At 39.2% G+C, this 18,834-nt stretch overlaps 1 protein-coding gene across 2 annotated transcripts; it reads right to left on the reverse strand.

Moving 5' to 3' along the window:
• Nucleotides 1-14,440: 14,440 nt before the first annotated feature.
• On the reverse strand, nucleotides 14,441-18,810 carry kat7b (K(lysine) acetyltransferase 7b). Of its 2 annotated transcripts, none has more exons than XM_072456078.1 (14): nucleotides 18,624-18,810; nucleotides 17,824-17,974; nucleotides 17,492-17,740; nucleotides 17,325-17,407; nucleotides 17,092-17,175; nucleotides 16,920-17,018; nucleotides 16,731-16,841; nucleotides 16,460-16,651; nucleotides 16,289-16,378; nucleotides 16,069-16,209; nucleotides 15,900-15,993; nucleotides 15,669-15,815; nucleotides 15,483-15,589; nucleotides 14,441-15,235 (listed from the first exon to the last, which is right to left on the reverse strand). In XM_072456078.1, the coding sequence occupies exons 1-14, from the start codon at nucleotides 18,639-18,641 to the stop codon at nucleotides 15,134-15,136; spliced, it is 1,668 nt and encodes a 555-aa protein (XP_072312179.1). In that variant the 5' UTR covers nucleotides 18,642-18,810; the 3' UTR covers nucleotides 14,441-15,133. The 2 variants fall into 2 exon arrangements, with proteins under 2 accessions (XP_072312179.1, XP_072312178.1); XM_072456077.1 differs by having other exon boundaries at nucleotides 17,824-17,977.
• Between the last annotated feature and the right edge of the window lie 24 nt (nucleotides 18,811-18,834).

The raw sequence follows: 18,834 nt of genomic DNA on the forward strand, positions 1-18,834 counted from the left end.
CTGCAAAGTACAGCCCATGTCTCTCCATCAAAGTCTTTGTTTATAGTGGAGCCACTGACTGGTGCCATTCATGTCGGCCATTTCTAAACCAGGACAGGATTTTATGGGCCCTTCACAGAGGACCTCTTGCTTCCTTTTCCTGTGGTTTGGCCTTGGGCTGAGCTGTCGGACTGAGAGGGCTGTGGATGCTCCGCTTTGGCAGCCTCTCCACGGAGCGCCCCGACCAGACAAAAGAGGAGAGAGAAATACAGCCATTTATTTATATTTTCTGTGGTTTTGCGTGTTGCGTCCTAGACATTCAGACCCCGGCTGGATATTCCAGCTTGGGATGAAGACAGACGGATGGCTTTCCATTGACACAGTTAAAGGAACTCTGGGATTAATGTCAGATCCATATGTGTTAATCGAGTGAGAGTGTTTCAAAATGCGGTCCGCACCCAATCCAACTATTTCAAGCAAAACACAATAAACTGCAAAAGTAAAGGATTTCAGTGACAGAAATGTGGAAAATATGATATCGGAGAGCATCATTCTGAAATTACTCCACCAGTGTCACGATATGGAAGCAATTTGGAGGCTTCCCTGAATCGTAAGCGCATTCAAAAGTGTCAAAAACGTGAACATTCTCAGACGCACACGCTCACAGGGGTTAAAAAGACTGGGGAGAACAAAAGAAAACCAATAGAAACTGCGGTCGCCTGACTCACCGAACGCACAGTTTCTATGTGGGAGAGCCCGTAAATGAGTATTTCTATACGGCAGTGGAGGAGGGTTAAATATGTTCACACCGCAGCCCATGTGCTCCTCCTGGCTCGCTCCTGCACACACAGTAGTGGCTGCGGCTTCGCTCGACCTCACTGGTCAGGAGCCCATGCCAAAAGCAGACCTCGTCCTGGAACACTCGCCCGGTTTCGGAGTCGCCAGCGTTCTCCCGACCTTGCTTCAAAATACACTGCGGCTTCCACGAACAGCACTCTCAGCAGTCGGGAGGCCAGGCACGGAAAATGTAGAGACGGAGAGGCAGAAATGTACAAAAGAGAGCGGGAGAGGGAGAAGGAGGCAGTCAGAATTTATGTGCTCATTCGCGTTTGCGGTAGTGAGAATTTTGTTAATGCTTTAAACATATTTGTGTAATAGCAGAGTTCTCACAGTGGAGTTCGGTGCTTGAAAGTGAAAGAAAAACAGGAGGACTTCGGTAACAATGATGGGATTATGTTACTGTTTACTGTACGCAGCGGCATGTAAGAGCATATAGTAATGGGAATTAACTGTGAAGAGAAAGACTTTAAGATCTATTACACTGCATTAAAATCGTAGCGTTAAGGTTATTGTAGATCACTTCAATAGTAATAGTAACATTGAACTAATAACAATTCAAAATGTCCAAAATGAAGTCAATAACTGTTTTTCCAGTCTACAGGTGCTAATATATAAAAATAAAAAAAAAACTTGGGTAAATGTTGTCCCAGCCTCGCATTTGACGGAAGGTTAAGAATGTCAAATGTCTAATATTGAACTAGAAGTAAAACTGAAATTGTTTTTGACAGAAGTTTGCGTTAGAATTACAACATTTTAGAAGGTCAGAAGTCGACACTGGAATTTTCTGTTGGATTGAAGATTTGTTGAGGTGGTTTATGGTTAACGTCTGCGTAATTGGGCCAATCCACGTGAAATTAAAACTGGCATAAAGTTTGGCGCCTTCACTGTGAGTAAAAGTAAACAAAAGTGAAAGAATTTTTTCCATTAAGCTTCAGATTATTGGTGTCATTATTCAACTCCAAAGATGTGATTGTGATCATAATAATATGGTACATTTGTGGATATTTCTTTCAAAAACAGTGAATCTTCCATAGAGCAGTGGTGAAAGAAGTACTCAAAATATAACTGAAATGTACTTTAAGAATAGAAGTAAAAGCATTTCACACAGATTTTGAAAACTGATGCAAATGTAATTATTTGTGCTGATCTTTTATTAATGTTTCTAGATAATGTGATGACGTTTTAGGCCGGATGTCACCATGAACATGCTCAAAACAAACATATGAACAGTACAGAATACAGATACTTGAACTTCGATGTAGTGAAGTTAAAATAAAAAGTAGACTGTAAAAACTATTGGAGAACTGATCGCTAAACATTTTGCACAACTAACAAAATGTGTTTCTTTGCTTTTCGTTTCTTTTTTGTCTGTGGAGCAATTTTTAGGGAAAATGGAAAGTAGTTTTTCCATTGTTGCTCAAAATGCTAATCGCTTAGCAAGCTTGTTTGCTAATGGTGGGGGGAGATAAAGGACACTTCAGCTAATACACAGCCATTCATTTCCTCAACAAACGGACTCAGAAACATGTGATTTAAGGAGAACAAGATAAGTTTGTTTACTTGATTTTCTTTTTCAGAAGTCAATTACAAGGAGTTGTAGTCCTTTATATTTGATGTATTTCTGTAGGAGCTTTTTCATATTTTAGAGGTGTTTTGAGCTCATTAATCACCATTAACACTCAAATTCAGAATGCTATGATGTCATCTGCTGAACTTCTATTCATGGGTTTCAATTATCTGTTTATAGATGATATTTGAGGACTTTTGCCCGATAAAAACATATAATATTTGCTCTGAATTGTTAAATGCTATGGCAACGGTGCAAGATTCTCATCAATCTGAAACCACATACTAACTTCTATATATAAATCAGAACGTTCTAGAAAACAAAACATGTCCAGAAGTGAAAGGTTCTGTTGTGGCCGGTGTTAGTCACTTGTTCCTGTCTCAAAGCTGCTGAAGGAGCTGAACTGACAGTCCATCTGACATCAGTAACTTAATAACACCTTGTCTTCATAATAGCGTGTGTTATTGGCCCAACACCCTGTAATCTCCTCCTTCTTGACGTCGCAGTGATTCAAAATATTAAACCGGGCTGCGCTGTACAAGCCGTGCAAACACAAATACTCTGTCATAGTGATCTCACCGCAGCCGAAGAGGCAGCACAGTCAACAATGTTAATCTTATTCTGGCACAGACAAGGATTTGTTTGTCCTGGTTATGGTGGAAAAAACATTAGACTTTTTTCTGCAAATGCACAGGTATTGTAGCTAAGACTGAATCGCTTTGAGTAAGTCTGCTACAATCAACTCAAACAATTCCCAGTCAAAATTGTACAAGAGCGATTCAGCTTTTGAAGTCCTGATACTGATATTGATACTTTTGCCTTTTAAGTATCGGTTAATACCATTTAAGTTGGTTCTTCCTTTTGCCAGAACAAGCCAGAAGCAGATGAGCATTTCAGTTGTCAAATGCTGGAATTTCTTGGAGAACAATCCTAAGAGTTCATCTTTTCTTTCTCAAGTTAAAAGATGTTTTGAAGTTGCGATATTTCGTATGAATCTATTTTATAATGTAAAACCACCTGTAACTGTAAGTGTGAAGTGATCGGTGCTTTGAGGATGGTGTGTGTCAGACCTTCTTGTATTTTGTTTTAATTTGTTTTATTTTGAAGAAAGAAAGAGGCATATATGATCAGATTTGTCCTGTTCAATTATTGAAAAAAAGAATAATAATCTGAGTTTGGAACTACATAATTCAAATAATTAATTCAATACCAGTGCAGAGACAGGAAGTCCATTTACAAATAAAATCAATACAATATCACAAAATGTATCTTAATATATAATGTAACTGTTATTTATTCATGATTAACTATAGAGCAGTCTGGTTGTAAATGTCTGATTGATTGATTGATTGATTGATTGATTGATTGATTGATTGATTGATTGATTGATTGATGTAACTTGGAACAAATACAATTGAGGAAGTTAGGCTTTTTCATATCAACATACTTTTTTAAGTTTACATCAACACATCAGGATTTTTCAAACTTTTCAGGCCGGGACCTCCAAAATAACCGTGTAATCAACCTGGGACCCCACTGCTAAATTAAACTGCTGTCTGTGATCACTGCAGAAAATCAGGTTTGATTGTGTTTATTTGAGTGGCTTATTAAGTAATTTGAATACAGTTTTTAATTAAAAATACATTAAATACAGTGTTATAACTATAAAACCCACAGTGGGTCCTGACCCCCACTTTGGAAACCACTGCAACACATGATCACGTGACACACAGGCGACATTCGAACATCCTTCTGACATAAAACATAAAAGTGAGCTCGCTGCACCTTGGTTTCATCAAACATCTCTGCCACATACACCTTGAAGTACTTTTACTACCACAGCAGGTACAAAGTAGTGTTTGAAAGCAGGTGAGGAGGCTGCCACATAAGAACAGGTACGTCTGGTTCAAGTACAATCGGAGCGCTGTATCAAAGATAGTGGAAACTTTTCTCTTTTCTTTCATGGTTTTATGTGGCTGAGAATCCACCGTGTGTCAGGTGCTCTGTCCAGACTTCCTCGTACATAGACATAAGAAGATCTGAGGGGTTTGGTTGAGGCTGTCGCTGTGGCCCCATCCTGTCTGGCTTAACGCTAATCCCACTACACAAATTAGTACACAAACTCAGCATTCCTCCAGAGGAAATATAAACAGCAAGATATTTTATGACCCTATAACATACTTTTTATTGAAACTATCTAAGAATACGGCTCTGAAATGGAGAGAGTACGGCTCCAGCAGCAGTCCCAATAGGCCTGGGTCTTTATGGATTGGAAAATATAGCGGTTTTGGACGCGGCGGTGCTTTTGGAAACATGTTTTGTCTGGTGCGTTTTACACACCTCATCGCACTTGAGCTCACAGTGAGTAATGATGGGCAGACTGGCCTGTGGCTCCGGCATGACACAAGGGAAACGCTTCAGGAAATATAATTGAGAGAGAGGATAAAGATGACATAAGCAAGTACTGCTGCTTGGGTAAGAGTATCAAATGAGAAGGTTAAACTTTACTGAGAATTAAACATAATATCATAATCAAATCAGGAAATGTAAAACTTGACAAAAATGATGGTTTGAATGTAGTGGAATGATCTTTACTACTAAGAAAGTGAAAGTGTTACTGGTACTACACAGTAAAGTAAAACCAGGACAACTAATCTACAAACTGACAGTTTAACAGCAAATTCTACTATAGAATTCTGACCTGATCCAGCTTTACGTTTTAATCTATGAACATTCTTTGTTGGGATGTCAAGTGAACCTAACCAAATAGTAGTTTTCAGATTCTAGAATGTGAAGATGTCATATTTTCCTATTGATTACATTGTACTTTGATACATCTAAAAAGTACATTTACACATGTTTTACCTATTATTTATTTCCGTGACTAGACCTAAGAACTACTATATTTCAACGAAAATATGTATTTTAACCCCATTAATTTTAGCTGCAATTTGATGGCTGAGAATGTCTAGTTTTAGTCTTGGACACTACCTACATGAAAAAAAATCATAATAAATGCACACTAACTATTTTATTGGGTGATTTAGGATTTTTATTTGTTTACATAAGATGTAGTTAAAAACGGTGTGGAAACAGCTTGCAAAGGGGACAGAAGCGAACGCTTGTTAATGCTGGTTTATGAATGGACAGGACGTTTGGGCTGCAGAGTCACAACTGCAGCCCAAAAACAAACAAATAATTTTTAAAAGCTGCAAACAAAATATTCATTTATGTTTGATTCAAGGGTGGAAAGAAACAAATTCCAAATACTTGTTACTGTAATTGAGTTAAGTTCCACATCTACAAACACAAAATGACACTGCATCTCTTGCTCTGATTCACCAGATCTTTTATGAAATATTGGTCCAAAATGCAACTAAATTTAGTAACTAGTAAGTATTATTCAGGCAGCTGTACTTGTACTTTTACTTGAGTACTAATTTGCAGTACTCTTTCTGCCCAAACCGATATGGAGATAGTGGAGCTTCACTCATGTCGCTCCCCATCGGCTGCAGCTGGACACTTCTAAAACTCTGGATTCAGACCTGTTCCTAACACCACCAGAATGTCAAGTCTTCCACAACAACAGTAAAAACATAAATCATTTAAACATTTCAGTTTGAAAAATATTCACTTAAATTCAAATTTACTATTACTCTTTTTGTGTATGTTTTTTTAGATTCTCAGGTACCAAAGGCTTTATTGGACCGGACAACTGTTGCATGAAAGAGAGCAGGTTGAGACATTCGGCAAGCTGCGAACTGAACCCACAACACCGAGGTGGCAACAACCACACGTGCAATACCTTAAAGTACTACACCACCAGCAAGCACGGAATCTACTTATTTCCATACAAACTTGAATGAGACGCATAAACGAGAATGCAAAACTCCAACATTCCATTTGATTCTATTTGACTTTAAAACAATGTATCTTGGATGTAAAACTCCAACAATAGGAACGAGAGATGGATACCTGGAGATGGAGGACAGGGACGGAACCGACTGTCAAGAATGGTAATATCACAATGGAAAGACACATTTTTGCAGTGAATTTGAAAATGGACAAATTTGCCGGACATTAAAACAAATGGGACGGACTCAAAAGGGGGACAAACATACACCAGACCGACTTTCTACGCACTTCTCTTTTTGTTTTTGTCTGTGTTCTATGTGACTTTGCACCACAGATCACGAGAAATATACACGTTTGTGAATGTGAAAGCTGCCACTCACAGAACTCCATGGCAACAGGGCGTGGTGGAGGGGCTCATTAGTGAAGAAGGGGAGCTAGGGGGGGAAGGGAAGCAGCGAGAGGGGGGAGTCGTACGCTTCCTGTCTCCATTCCTCCAGCCCACATCTCCAGCAGCAGCAGCAGCAGCAGCGGCAGAGGCTGGGCGGACTGCGGACCACATGACATTCTGAGCGCTCCGACTGATGTGCTCCCTCCTCCTCCTCCTCCTCCTCCTCCTCCTCCTCCTCCTTCTCGCTGGGTTCCCGTCTCCTCCCTCGCGCCCTCCCTTTCCTCCAGCCTTCAAAGCTTCGACATGTCATCTCCAGCCACAAAAACAGAGGTGGGAAGACTCACTGGCGCTACCGCTGCCTCAGGGTGTCTGGCACTAAAGCTGCCTGCAAATACAGCGCTGGGGAGAGGAGAGGAGAGGAAGGAAGGACGGAAGGAAGGAGGAGTGAGGAGAGAAAGAAGGGAGCTTAAGACTTGTGGCATCAAAGTGTGCACGGACAAGAGCGGTTATTAAGGTCAAGATGGCCGTCAAAATGATTCAGAAAAATTAGGGACAAACGTGAAACTTCTGAGTCTTGACTTTGTGGAGAATAATTGTGCAGAAAGAAAATTGCAAGTTGTGTGGTCGGTCCCAACGCTGTGACCGCAAAAACACAATGATAGCCGTAATGTTTGGACAAATAGCTACTTAGCCTAATGGGAAATGTATGGAAACCTCAAGCCTGTAATCGGAATGTATTTTGTGATGGTAGTGTTCCATTTCTCCGTGTTGTACTTTCACGGCAAACAGTGAATAATTTATCCGACTGGTGCGGAACGGATACCGCAGAATTTGCAGATTGATTTAAGGAGCAATTATACACTTGGCTTTTGAACCTCTGAGGGTTTTGGGGATGAATAAGTCGATTGGCCCGGCGACAAAGTAAGCAGTGCACTTCTGACCATAGGGGAACTCACCAAGGGCCCTCCAGAAAGTGTCCGCGAAGCCACAAAAGCCCGGCAAACAAGTCCGTTACCGACCGGGGCCTCAGGGGAGAAGGAGGGGGCACACAATGAGACACTTCAGCACACTCTGCCCCGTCTTTAATTAAAACCATGTTACGCCACCATCTGAGTGTAAATAAAGTATAACGCAGATATATTTGTCACACTCCCAGTCCAAATGCTTGACGTGACGTACTTTCAACAAACATCTGTCGATCTGAGAAGGCTCATCTCAATGTTTTACAATGAAGAACTCGACTTACCTGGTTTAACCTTGAAGAGTCTAAAGAGCTCAGTCCTTTGTGACGGAACTCTGAGACAGGAATGGAGAAAAGATAAGATAAGGTTTATGAAGGTTATTTCTAAGTTGTAGGTATGGTCCTAAATGATGGTGTTGTGATGCATGTTTGGTTCATAGTCGACTGTTGAAAATGCCTCGCGTAGTTTTATTTCAGTCACCATAAAAGGTGAACATTATTTAAAAAGAGACAATGCATCAAGTGTGAGGCAAATATGATGGTTATAATATATATGACTGTAAATTGCAGCAGGTTTTTTGGACAAGCTGTAATGTAGTTATTGTACAGTTATAATTAGAAACATGTATGTATGTGTAAGCCTTGACCTGCTTATCTATTATCTACAATCTATTATCAAACCACAACTGTTACATAATCACCCAACAGAGTATAAACTGCAGATTTAAAGAAATTAAAATAAGATCAAACCTGAAGTCACAAAGCAATGATATTTTGATATTAGACAACAAAAGCACAACTAAAAGTGTATACAACAAGTAGAAGTGCAGGTCCTTTTGAGGCACCCTGCCGTCTGACATCACCTGAAGGAGAGCGTGACCAGCAGGACGTCCCACAGCGGCCCTGTGTGTGTGTGAGGTGGGGAATGCCTTTATCACTGTATCAGCGATGACATCTCCTCTTAAAGTGTTTACACTGCAGCTCGCTCTGTGTCACAGTTGTGTAAAATTCGCCTATGGAGCGTGTCAAAGCACCTGCACTCTTAAGTCAACATGGAGGCCGCTACCGCTCTGTTGTGTGCCAGATCCAAATCATCACGCTCTTACAGGCAGCAGAGCCTCTCCAGTCTGTCTGCATGCAAACACAGACACTGGTATGAGGACTTGAAGGAGCCACATTTATGCCTGTGAGGAGAAACCGCAGTAAGAGCCACAAGGCACCAAACGAGAAAAACAACTTGAAGAACAAGAGGAAGGCATTTCGGGCGAACTGTGAGGAAGATAGATGAGAGAAGCATGTTCACCAGGTTCAACCACCTGCACTCGCCATGCCATTGTATCAAGAAGAGGGGAAATCAAAGTGAGACAAGTAAGAGTGAATACATAAACCTGCAGGTGATCTTCTCTATGATAACAAGTATCAATTTGGATATTTTAAGGGTTTTTCCATCATGGAATCAGGATGGCTGACACCTTCAGTTGTAGAGATGCGATTTTGTTCTCTGCCATCTGTATGTAAAGTTGAGCTGAAGTTCTTGGGATCAATGAATTCATAAAAAAGAAAACAATTAAAGGCATTTTAAGGAATGAGATTTCCTCTGAGACTGGACCATGTCATGTGAAACGTGGGTTTCTTTTCTCATATGGACAATTCTGTTAGTTAGAATCCTGAGGGTGAAAAAAGAAATGCAAAAGTAAGTTACATCGAACAAACCTCACATATATACACTTAGAATACTACTAGGCTAATAATATAGACTGGAACAACCACTTGTATTCCTACTGTTAAAATAAAGCTGGTTTGGATTGAAACAGGTTTTGGATTGTCACTTCTCATGTATCCATGTGACTTTGTTTTATGAACATGAAACAGTGAAAACTATTTTACAAAGATGTGAACAAGCCACAGAATGTCCAATAAACATGTTCTGTGTTTGTCCCAGTGAGGGACCTCTTTGTAGTGTCAATACAATACTGACACTTTGCTGTTTCCATTTACTAAAATGATCCACTTCGACCACATATAAACACACCACACATTACGAGTGTCAAGTTAAATGAAGGAAACCAGCATTCTGTCATATTTCTGTACATGACAGTGAAACTTGAGATTAAAATGATTTTTGTCATTACTTTTTAGTCAGAACTGGTGTTAGTGTCATTTTATCTGTGGAGCAACAGTGACCCCTAGTGGACAAATCATCCTGACGGTAAGTAACGAGTAAAGAACATGCAACTTTTCATTACAACTAATTAGATTTTCTTTTTTAAATATACAGTGTATGTTATTCTAATCGCAGCATCTGTTTTGTTGTGGACAGTGCACCTGACTAAGCAGCTGATGCCGTAAATCTGTTAGTGCGTGAATGGGACTCATTTGTTGGTGTTAAGCCAGATCTAGATGGTGTGGAGATAACAGGTTTAGTATTGGGGTTTTAAGCTGCTCTACAAGCCTAAAGTACGTGATAATATCAGGACTAAACTCAAGGGCTTGACACATCTGATAACGTGGTATCTGTCAACAAGGGCTTATGCATGCAATGGAAGAGTGACAATAATAATCACGTTAGGGAGCGCCCCCGTGTGGTTGGAATAGGAAAGGACTGGGCCCATAACCCTTATAAAGTTATACTAAAAGATAAAGCAACTACATGTAGTGAACAGAATGAGAACTAAAAAGATGAAACACTTTAAAGGTCCTGTAGAGTATGGAGCTCACTGAGCTGCAGAGGCTGCACTAGCACTGATCCATGACCATTCATATCAGATCTTTAGGTTTCTTTCCAACTGGTTTTAATTGGAGAATTTGGCACTCAAATGTGAGTAGCTGACATGGCTCATTCTACTTTGTGATCGGATGAAAAACAAAAACACTGTGACAACATAAATAACATAAAATGATTTATATTATAAAATGATTTATGTTATATATAATATTATGTATAGTATATATATATATATATATATATATATATATATATATATATATATATATATATATATATATATATATATATATATATATATATATATATATATTATGTTATATATAATATTTGAATCTTAATTCTACATTATTTATGGGCTGGGATTTGAATAGGTTTTTAAACTCCACATTTCATTTTGAACAAAACTTGTAGTTTATGCAGGCTGTTTTCTTTGAACGAAAACAAAACAAATCCAACTACTATAGCCATGGCTGTTGTGGGCTAAAAGAAGATTTTAGCAGCAGGAAAATTACATTGGAACTTTTTATTGTATTTTTATAATATTAATAGCCCTAAATACAAGTGAAACTATAATCTTGTCTTTACATTTCAGGAGGTGCACATTGAAGTAGAGCACAGAACACAGCGGATGATGGTTTGTATTAACTGTAACCACAGATAAATGAGACACAGATACTGCGCACAGTGTGTGTCGTGTACAATTACAGTTCACAGTAGTGATGAGTTCTGTAGTAGGATTACAATAGTTCAGTGGGCTCTATAAGGCAGTAGTTACATCAACAACTCACTTCTAATAAATGTATTATATAAAGCACAAGGGGGCTTTCAAAGTGTATCAAAAACACAACAGATGTACCAGTATTGTTGACATAAAATGATTGAAATCCTACTCACACCACGCTCTGTACTCTGAGGATATATTCTCCACATTAAAACACAAATCACATCTGTATATTTCAGCACATTATGTCAGAGTACATACTGGTCACACTGATAATGAAAACACACCTTTAATTTTATTGATGTTTTATGGACCTTGTATTATTAAAATTCCTTCTGAAAATGAAATGGAAGTGCCAGTAATGTTGTCTTTCCCATAGTGGAAGTCACACAAATGAGATTCACTAAATTATCTTTGGTTTGGTTCTTTCAAACTCTATAATTTCACAAAATTCCCAAAGTCACATTTTCAACAGCCCATGTGAATTTGATTGGCGAAAAATGAAAAAACAACTCTGCAACAAACAGGAATAGATTTGATATAAAATAGTTTTATGTATGTAACTTTCCCTAGGCCCACCACTTGATGCTATTCCTTTTCCTGGAATGTTGGCATGGTATTAAATGTATATATCTTGTATTTATTTAATTACTGTTTTTTTATTGCACAAAAAAAACGTTTGGACTGAGAGCGGTATCCCCTCCACAGATCTGACTTGTAGTGTGGACAAGTGGCGTCACCTGCTTGTCTCCACTCAGATGCCTCAATTTTTTTTATTCACAGTTTATCAAAAATGTATGTTACAAACAGAAAACTAATTTTATTTTAATTTAGTTTTTTTTCCAAGGATCTGCTGTGGCCACAATGCTCCGATGACCACGGGCACCACCTTCCACGCCTCCTCCACCACCTCTCTGAGCCCTTGGTGTTTTTCCAGTTTCTCGCGTTCCATTTTCCTAACGTTGGCATCATTTGGCATTGCCACGTCCACCATAGTGGCATAGTGGCTTTCCTCTGCTGTTTATCCACCACCACAATGTCTGGCTGGTTTGCCATTACCATTCTGTCTGTCTGTATCTGGAACAGGATCTTAACTCTGTCACTCTCCACCACCTTTGTGACTGTTTCCCACTTTGACCTTGGTGTTTCCAGTCCATCCTCTGCACACATGTTCTTGTACACTATGCCAGCCACTTGCACCCTCTGCTCAAACAATAAACATAAATATTTAGCGCGTTAATAATCAAAATAAGTGCATGTACTTCTTATTAAAAAATCTGACACCAGTTCACAAAAGGTCACCATAAAACTCTATGAACCACATCAGAGTCCTGGCAAAGGACGGCCCCGGTGAGCGTGGACCCTGCGTCACACTCTGTCCCCTGTCATTGCACCAGCTCTTTGTGACTCAACCATTTCATATGTTAATTCATCTCTTGTGATTCTTTTTGATTCCTCTCTCTCTCGCTCTCTCTCTCCGTGTCAGCAGTGCAGACACATGCATGAAGGCTGTTGAGGTCTAATTGCCTTTTGAGGGATAATTGCCGTGCTGCTTTTCTTGCTCAGAAGCACCTGTGCCTGGATCAAAGCATTGGATGTTTGGATCGGCTTTGTTTCAAGTGGGGCTTCTTACAAGTGCGTATTGTAATGTAATTAGCTCTCCAGACATTTCTATAGCATCTGTGTAGGGAAACTGTGGTATCCAAACATTTCCTTAAGGGTCCAATACAATGTTCTGTAGGTTAAATGTATTGCTTGTGTTTTATAAAACGCTGCAAAGTCAAGGTTGTAAGTCAAAACCCTGATGTTCCTCTTAATGGGGAAAATAAAGCTATATTTAGGATTTCGGTGGACGCTTCACATTGTAAAAAGAATGTGACTCAAATCAGTTTTCATGTGTGAACCCAACAGTCCTGAAGTGGCCTGATGTGCAGAAGGGGATGGGGCAAAACCAGTAATGGAGCAGACTAGGTCAATATGTACTTTATTTAAACTAATTTGTCATTTACCTCTCATCTAAACTTAGGAAAATGTTATATTTGATCTATGTTACAGTCCCAAAAGACCGACTTTAAAGTAAAACCTCACTTAATTTGCACTTTCAAGCTTCAGTGCTGTTTTCGAATTGTTTCATTCCTGCCTTTATCAGTAAAAAAGATAAAATAATTGTCAATTTCTTTTCAGCATTGTAGGTAAAAGGTAAAAAAATCTGATTCAAATCAGTTTTACTTGCCTGGGTCACATTAAAAAACTAAACAATTTAGGCTGTTCACGTCCAGATCACATTTGGGAGGAAAAAATGTACGGAGCCCCTAAAACCCACCAAAAAATTATCATGAGAACAGAAAAATTAGCTTGATAATCTATTTTTTGACAGGAGACTTTAGGAGCATATAGCCTTTTTTTTTTTTTTTTACAACTAGCAACTAATAAAATTCTTTAAAGGGTCAGCTTATATTTACAAAGTCGCCAGTAGCATCTGCCATATCAAAGGTTACAACTGCAAACAAATAAAAAATATATGGTTTAGTGCCTTTGATGAGTGCATGTTACTTTTAGATATTGGAAATCGTGGTTATATGAGTGGGACGTGGCTTTAAAATGAAGTAATAAATGATGTAACGGTCCAGCATAATGTATTTAGGAGGAGGGGACTGTACGCATCGGGTCTGGAGTATAAATGGGACGGATTTTCAGTTGGGCCATGAAAAGGACATTTCTCTTGCGTTTGTGTCACATATGAGAAGTTAGGACTCATTAAATGGATCTCTGGAAAATGCAGCTTTTTCTCATCACTTTTTCTTCACTGGTGCCAATACATGTGGGTATATCTTTTAAAGTGGATGAGGACGGAGTGCAGTCGACAGAGTGGCAGGTAATGTCAACAGAGCGTCTGGATAAGAATAACGCATTTAAGGTGTTATTTTTGTATTTGGTGACATTTTATCATGGCAGGATCCATCGCTTGACACAGGACTGACAGAGGCTGCGGAGGCTTTGATGAAAAGATCTAAGGCTCTTCGCTTCTATGGACTCATGGGAAAACGCTCAGGTGCTGTACAGATCTTTCTGAACATTTATTTGCCGACATTAGGAGATAAACGTTGGAATAAAAAAATAAATATAGGCCTAGTAGAATACATCAACCCTTTTTTCATATACTTTAAGTAAATTTTCCACATTATCAAGTAAAGCTAATTTGATTAACTTTTACCACTCTTTTCAGGTAACGCGAAACCTTTCAAAGTAGACAGAAGTGAGTACAAAGCAATGTATTACTTTTTAAATAGTGGTCCCTGAATATAAACTGCATTATGTCCATATTTTCAGAAAAAAAAGGAGATATATTTGTTGGTCTGATGGGGAGGAGCATCTCAGGTAAGCACCAAAAGAGAAAACCATTGAAATTTAAGTCAGTTTTATTGATATTAAAAATATCAAATGTGTAAATAAGAATACAAGTTACATAGTTACATTTAATTCATTGCAGACTCTTGGCCAAGAATCAGTCCTTCAGCTGCATCTGATGTTCAGGAGAAATCACACAAACAAGGTTCAGTAGAGTACTATTAAAAAAGTCTGAGGTTATCTGAACAATTGTGCAAGGTTTTAATAATTAATTTCATAATTTGACAGGTTCTCAAGAGGAATGGGTCCAAATCATCTATTAATGGCGCTAAAAGGATAATCTATACAATATCACATCAACCAAAGAGGGTTACTATACATTAAACTAATCAAATACACTCTGCTGTAAAATTCTATGCTATTGCAATATATTGACATCCTTAACAGGGAGAATAGCAGAGGGAGAATAGCATCAAAATGCAATTCTTTAAGAACTAATAGTAACAGCCTGAAACTGCTGCAAATGTGGCACAGTTGACATTCAAAGCATAGAAAACAACAATGTGTACAAGTAAAAACCCTTGAGATCTTTTGTGGACAATCATTCAATAAACATGAGTCAGAAGCAAAATTTAAAGTAAAAAAAAAGTCCATGAGAACAAACAACACTGATGTTTTAGACATTAGAGAGTCGAGGCTACTTGTGGCTAGAGGCTAAAGAGTTTATTGTGCAGCTAAAGGGGCATTTATGTCCCTTTAGGTGGGGTCCATTTGAGTGAAGTAGGGTCTATGGTTTTGTTGCTGTTCCCTCTCTTGATCTCTTTTGCTTTCCACTCATCGATCAGGTCCTAGAAAAAGAAAACGTTGGTGTAAACAAGAGCCAAACATATGAATTCCTACGAAAGCAAGAAATAACAATGTACAACTACTGTAGTGCGCAACTGTGGGTTTTGATACTTTTTCATCTACAGGTAACAATACAGTGAAGACGTTTCTAAAAACAATTATATGTAAATGTATCAATATTGAAATATATATTGTGTAAAATAAAACAGCTGTAATCCTTAATGGTGCAGTAGAAGTGTATGCGTGTACCTGTCGCTTTAAGACCAGGTGCTTTCCCTTCCAGTACTTCAGCATCTGGAGGGATTGCAGGGTGCTCACAATGTCCACTGGATTCACTGCAGTTTCTTGACTAATCTCTAAATAAAAAAAATGAAAAACATATGTAACATTGAACAGTCAAATAACCTAGCCCTGGTTCAATGTGTCATTTCCTACCTTTAATGGAGATCTCCTTCCCTTGAAAGTTGTACATGTATCGCAGCAGAACTTCCTTCCAGTAGCTTCGGTAACTGATGAGGCCCAGGTCAGATAGCGGTCTCTCTGGGGAACCCACCTTCTCTTCCACTTTGGAGAGAAGATAGCCTACACAAACGAGCACAGCAACAATCGTTACGCCAGTGCAATGCCGTGCTATAAAAAGGTATCGTGTCATAAATCTGTACATACTGAAATCAATGAGCATCTTGCCAAAGCCCTGCCTCATGTACTGTGGCATTGTAAGAATACAAGACACGTTGTAGTTGAGGAATGAGTTCTTTTCCTGAAATCAAAAGAATACAACTACAATAGTATACATTTATCTAATCGAAATATCGAATGTACATTGACATTTTACCTTAGAAAAGTAGCCCACTAAATGACAGCCTGTGTTGTCGGCTTCAGTCATGACGTAAAAAAGAAATGGCTCCACATCATAGTACAACGTTTTATGGTCTAAAAAGAGTTTGGCGAGTAAACACAGGTTCTGACAGTAGATCTGAAAGAAGAAAGAAGAAAAAAGTAGAAACGTTGTATACAAAACCTTTTCTGTAAGAGATAAGACCCTAAGAACAAACCTTATTCTTTTTTCCGTCAACTTCAAAGACTGATATTGCACTTTTCCGGTAAACCTCATCACCTGGAGGATGCTTCCACACACACTTGGCCTAAAAATATTAAATGAATCAAATAAAGACACAATACAATTCTATATTATTCACAAATTCTGTGCAGGGTTGAGGTCTGACCATGTGCCGCCTCAGAATGGTCTGGCTCTTCATGTACTTCAGGCAGAACTCGCACACGTAGAGGCGGCCCAGGCGCGCATACTCCTCGGGGTAAGGAGAGTGGTACCAAGTGTCCAGCTCGTACCGGCCAAACAAGATGGTCTTTATCATGTTACTGCCCTCAGTGATCTGCCCATGGATACGCAACTTCTCCTACAAATAAATAATTGATAGATAGAATAATCTATAATAATAATGTGAATAAAGATATATATCAGTAACAATTGTTTACCAGGTCTTCTGAAGCTCGGGCTTGGGCCTTCCTGAAAAGCTCCAGGTCATAATCACTCGTGATGTTTTCCAGAAGTGGTTCCCTGGTGTTGCCGTGAGTCTGTCGATGCTCCTGTAAATAAATTATAACAATAAATAGACTAGACTATTTTAATGACGGATAGATTCACAGCAGTCCGTGAATATGTACCATGTGCTTTTCTTTTTGCTCCTTCTGCAGGCCTGAGTTTCGACCTTTCCTCATCTCATTCACCTGCTCCTTGTAGCGGCTCTGTTTTGATGTTGGGGTCTGGAATAAAAATCACAAGAATTAAACACTCACAATCATTCCATTAATTTTATACTGCCAACATTAACTTTACCTGGTGACGTGTAGCATGCCGAGAATTGTTTTCTTCCTGCACTTTCATCTCCTCTTCTTGTTTGTCCCGAGTGACAGCTTTAACCTAAGAGAAACACAAATAATTAAATAATAAGTTTCTCCTTCATTTTAATATATTTTTTATAAACGTGAAAAATACCTAGTTATGTAAACATTTACTTAATAGTATTTAGAGATTACCCAAGTAATTGCGTTATTGAAGTTAATGCTCACCTTACATTCATCAGCTGAAAGATTGTGGTAAAGAGGGCAACCTGATACAGCAAAATGACGTTCATGCTTCCCTGTAAGATGACCTGCATTGAAAGTAAGATCAAATTCATTTAGTCTTGCTGTTTGGCATTAAACCAAGAGTAACGTTTTCACAAGAGGTTCATTACCGAGTGAATTACAGCCCGGAGTGGGACACTTCATGTTGAAATTGTAGGTCTCGTGACAGCGGCGGCGTTTGGGCCGATGGGAAAGGTCCTTATCTGAATCTCTGCTGGTTTGGTCTTTGGCCTGGCTCTCATCGTGAGAGGCATTAGGACTGGAAATGTCAAGCTCGGACTCGGAGGAGGGGGCGTTTCCTGTGGGCGTCAGCGGAGGAGACTCGTCGTGGTCAACAGCGCGCTTCAAGTCTGGTGTGTCTGACGCAAAAAAACCACACTGTTGACTGAGTTGAGGAGAAAAGTAGTAGTGTCCCTGGATGTATTTTGAGCTGTGGGCTTACCCTGAAAGCTCTGGCTGAGGCGAGTAGAAGCTCGAGTGAGGCGCTGTCTCTTGGGAAGATTTCCATCGCTTTCGGAGCTGTTGGTCTGCTCCCGTTCGGCCGAGGAATCGGAGTCTTCAGTCCCATCTGAACCACTTCCTGGTATCGGTCTCTGCTACAACAATCATCATTCTATATTACACATCCACTGTTTATGTTATATCATCCAGCCTGTTCTTTTGAATCGTTTACCCAGTTTTTATCTAAAAAAATGTCCAACAAAAATCTTCTCTTCTACTCACTCGCAACTAACCCCCAACGCTTCACAACTCTGCACCTGTATTTCACCCTGTTGCCCTGTGTCATCAGGACGATACAGGACTCTCACGCAGCAGAGCAATATTATACAATAAAAGTCTCATCCCACTGCCACTAACTATATTGGGCCATTTGATATGGTATTAACATGCAGTCCATTCGGTTTTGATTAAACCTAGATACGTTTGATAATCAGGACAATATCTAGGTTACAAACATACCAGGGTGGACTCACAAGGAGTTGGTTGTTGACTTTACAGATTTTTTGCTATTCTCCCATTAAAACAATGCAGACATATTGTTAATACAAAATAAACAATGTCCTTATTGCTAGTTCAATTCAACATGGCAAAGCGTAGATGTTTTACAAATGCTTTGTCATGTAAAAATGTTTCTGAATAAACCAGAGAAAACATTATTCTGATTCTAGATAATTGTTTACTGATAGCTAACGTTAGTTTGCTAACGCCAAGCTAAAATCCGAAGGGACCTACATTTCTTACCTGTCGTCTACGTGGCATTTTATAGTCCAAAGAAGTGCACTTTTAAAGACAAATGCGTATGCAACAATCGACCAAAACCTGCAGATGAAATGATGAACGAAAAGTGTAAATTTGTCCTTATTTCGGGCAGCGGTTCTGGTGTACACAAGCTAACCGCCCAGAGAACAGAGCACTTCCGGTGAAAGACACCGCCACAACGACAGGGGGCGCA

Source organism: Eucyclogobius newberryi, unplaced genomic scaffold, assembly GCF_026437365.1.
Source record: "Eucyclogobius newberryi isolate DKJ021-1_F unplaced genomic scaffold, fEucNew1.0.hap1 SCAF_20, whole genome shotgun sequence".
Lineage (NCBI taxonomy): Eukaryota > Metazoa > Chordata > Actinopteri > Gobiiformes > Gobiidae > Eucyclogobius > Eucyclogobius newberryi.